Source organism: Fukomys damarensis, unplaced genomic scaffold, assembly GCF_012274545.1.
Source record: "Fukomys damarensis isolate Sample0158 unplaced genomic scaffold, DMR_v1.0_HiC HiC_scaffold_37, whole genome shotgun sequence".
Classification (NCBI taxonomy): Eukaryota; Metazoa; Chordata; class Mammalia; order Rodentia; family Bathyergidae; genus Fukomys; species Fukomys damarensis.
Window position 1 is genome coordinate 2,223,723 of NW_022900949.1, and position 2,593 is coordinate 2,226,315.

General features: G+C 58.2%; 2 protein-coding genes across 4 annotated transcripts in view; one reads left to right on the forward strand and one right to left on the reverse strand.

Annotated features, from left to right (window-relative positions):
- Slc25a42 (solute carrier family 25 member 42) overlaps window positions 1-2,593 on the forward strand; it is an 18,759-nt gene that overhangs the window by 15,869 nt on the left and 297 nt on the right. For all 3 annotated transcript variants that reach the window (XM_033759323.1, XM_033759324.1, XM_033759322.1), the window contains exons 6-8: window positions 150-266; window positions 1,024-1,175; window positions 2,539-2,593. The exon at window positions 2,539-2,593 is cut by the window's right edge and continues 297 nt beyond it. In XM_033759323.1, coding sequence (XP_033615214.1) covers window positions 150-266; window positions 1,024-1,175; window positions 2,539-2,593 — 324 coding nt within the window. The remainder of the gene's footprint in view (window positions 1-149; window positions 267-1,023; window positions 1,176-2,538) is intronic.
- Tmem161a (transmembrane protein 161A) overlaps window positions 1-2,593 on the reverse strand; it is a 12,504-nt gene that overhangs the window by 1,673 nt on the left and 8,238 nt on the right. The gene's annotated exons all lie outside the window — the stretch shown is intronic.

The window sequence follows — 2,593 nt, forward strand, 5'->3', positions numbered from 1 at the left end:
TCTCCTAAGGCGGGAGAAGGAGCCCTGAGCCCTGCGACTCTCAGTCACCCACCCAGCGGGTGGCGGGGAGACAGTAAGGGCTGGGATGGGGGTGAGTGTGGGTGGGGTCTCTGCGCATCCCAGCGCCTGGGTCTCCTCTCCCCGCCCAGGGCCCTGCCCCCATGGCCTCGCCTCCTAGCCGGGGCGCTGGCGGGAACCACGGCTGCTTCACTCACCTACCCCCTGGACCTGGTCCGAGCCAGGATGGCGGTGACCCCGAAGGAAATGTGAGTCCTCCGAGGACGGGTCCCTCCCTCAGGCTGCCTGCGCCTGCGCCGGGCCTGTGTCCAGGGCGGAAGAGGCTGCTGGGATCTGCGCCCCTACTCCACCTGGCCCCCCGGGGCAGGCCTGGTGGGCCTCTCTCTGGGCTCTCACCCCCCCCACAGCCTCTGCTTCGATCAAACCGAGGGTCTCCTTTTCGAGTTGGGCACAGATCCACTAAAACAGAAGTAAGACAAACCAGGTGTGGTGGCGCACACCTGAGAGGCTAAGGCAGGGGGATTCGAAGTTCAGATCTTGCCTGGATAACTTCGCAAAGATTAGCTTCAAAGTAAATAAAAGATGGGCCGGGGATTTAGCTCCGTGGTTCTGCCACCTGCCTGGCAAGCGCAAGGACCCAAGTTCGATTCCCCTATACCAAACAAATAAATAAGTAGAGATGTCTGGCGTCGTGGCGCACGCTTGTTATCCCAGCAATGGGGAGGCTGAGGCAGGAGGATCGCTGTGAGCTTGGGAGCAGCCTGGGCTACATAGTGAGTTCCAGGTCAGTCTCAACTACATAATGAGACCCTGTCTCAAAAAAACCAAAAATTAAATAAATAAAAGGGGCTGGAGATGTGGCTCGTTGGTAGAGTGTCCCTGCGTTTGATACATGTGCGCGCACACAAAGCAGGGAAGCCAGACCCAGGCCCAGCTGCTGCAAAAGGTGCCAGTGGTTAGCGAGTATGTCGCCGCTTCCACCCGCTCAGCCCGCTGTCCCGGCAGGTATGGCAACATCTTCCACGTCTTTGCTCGAATCTCGCGAGAAGAGGGGCTGAAGACGCTGTACCACGGGTTCACGCCCACCGTGCTGGGCGTCATTCCCTACGCTGGGCTCAGCTTCTTCACCTACGAGACGCTAAAGAGCCTGCACCGAGGTGAGGAGCAGTCCCTGGGGACAGCGCCCAGCCAGGGCCAGCGGGCCCGGGGGCGGGGCAGGCTGGGGACCCAGAGTCCAGGTCAAGAGAAGACACACTGTCCAGCCACTGCTGGCAGCCCGCTGCCGGCCTTAAATGTCTCTTGGGGAAGGGGTTGTTTGGTTGTTTGGTTGGTATTTGGAGACAGGTTCTCACTGTGTAGTCCAAGCGAGCCCTGAACTTGCAATCCTCCTGCCTCAGCCTCCGAGTAGCTAGGATTACAGTCCACACCACTGAGCCTGGATTGATGCTGCCTTTGGACAGTGGCTTTGTAAAGGCCAGGTTGTCCCCAGAGCCCCTGGCCACTTCCCCTCTGAGCATGCGGGAAGCCTTGGCTGCCTTGCTTGTCTTGGTTCTTTGGGAGAGAACCTAAAATACCGGAAAGCACAGACTCTGGCCCCACCCATGTGAGCCGGTGGCAGCATCTTGTCCTGTTGGCCCTGTTGTTAAAGTGTTGTGGGTAATGGTAAAGCCAATGCCAGGTGTTCCCGTGCCTGCTCCTCTCCTTTCTGTGGGGGCCTCTGGCTCCAGCCCCCCCGGGATACCCTTGATGCCCAGGTGCCCTGTATACCGGGTGGATGCGCAGAGCTGCAGAGAAGTCTCTAGATCTTCAGGACCCTGGCTGGGTTTTTAAAAATAGTTTCATTCTGTGGTCAGTGGACTTAGTGGTTTCACTTTCTGGAACAATAACTCTTGTTTTGACCGTGTGGGGGATGGAACCCAGGGCCCCAGGAAGCTATGCCCGCAGCCCTAGTAAGGTATTTTGGGAGAGACCACATTCATATAACTTTTATGACAGCATTCTGTTATAGTTCTATTTATAGTCAGTGACTGTGAATCTCTTCCTGTGCCCATTTTATAAATCAGGCTTTATCATAAGGATGTATATATGGGGAAAAGCCTATTCTATTGCTGGGCGTGGTAGCCTTGGGAGACTGAGGCAGGAGGATCGCATGTTTTCAAGAGGAGTCTGGGCAACTTAGCGACCCTGAGTGACCCTGTCTCACGAAGTACAAAGAGGGCTGGAGGTGCAGCTCACCACACAGTCCTTGCGTTCACTCCCCACAGAGCTACACACGCTTTGGTGCTATCCATGGCTCCAGGTGTCCGTGGGCGTCTTGGGATGTGCCCCAGGGGTACGCGGGGTCTCCTGCACATGTCGCATGAGTGCTGTCTTGTTATGGTTCACGGTGACGAGAGTGCCTGGCGTCGGGCCGGGTGTAGCTCGGTGAGGGCCGGCCTCGCGTGTGTGCGGTCCTTCCGGGCTTCCGGCCCCTGTCCCTGCCCTCTGGCGTCCACTCATGCCCTCACCCCACGCCCGCAGAGTACAGCGGCGGCCGGCAGCCCTACCCCTTGGAGCGCATGATCTTCGGGGCCTG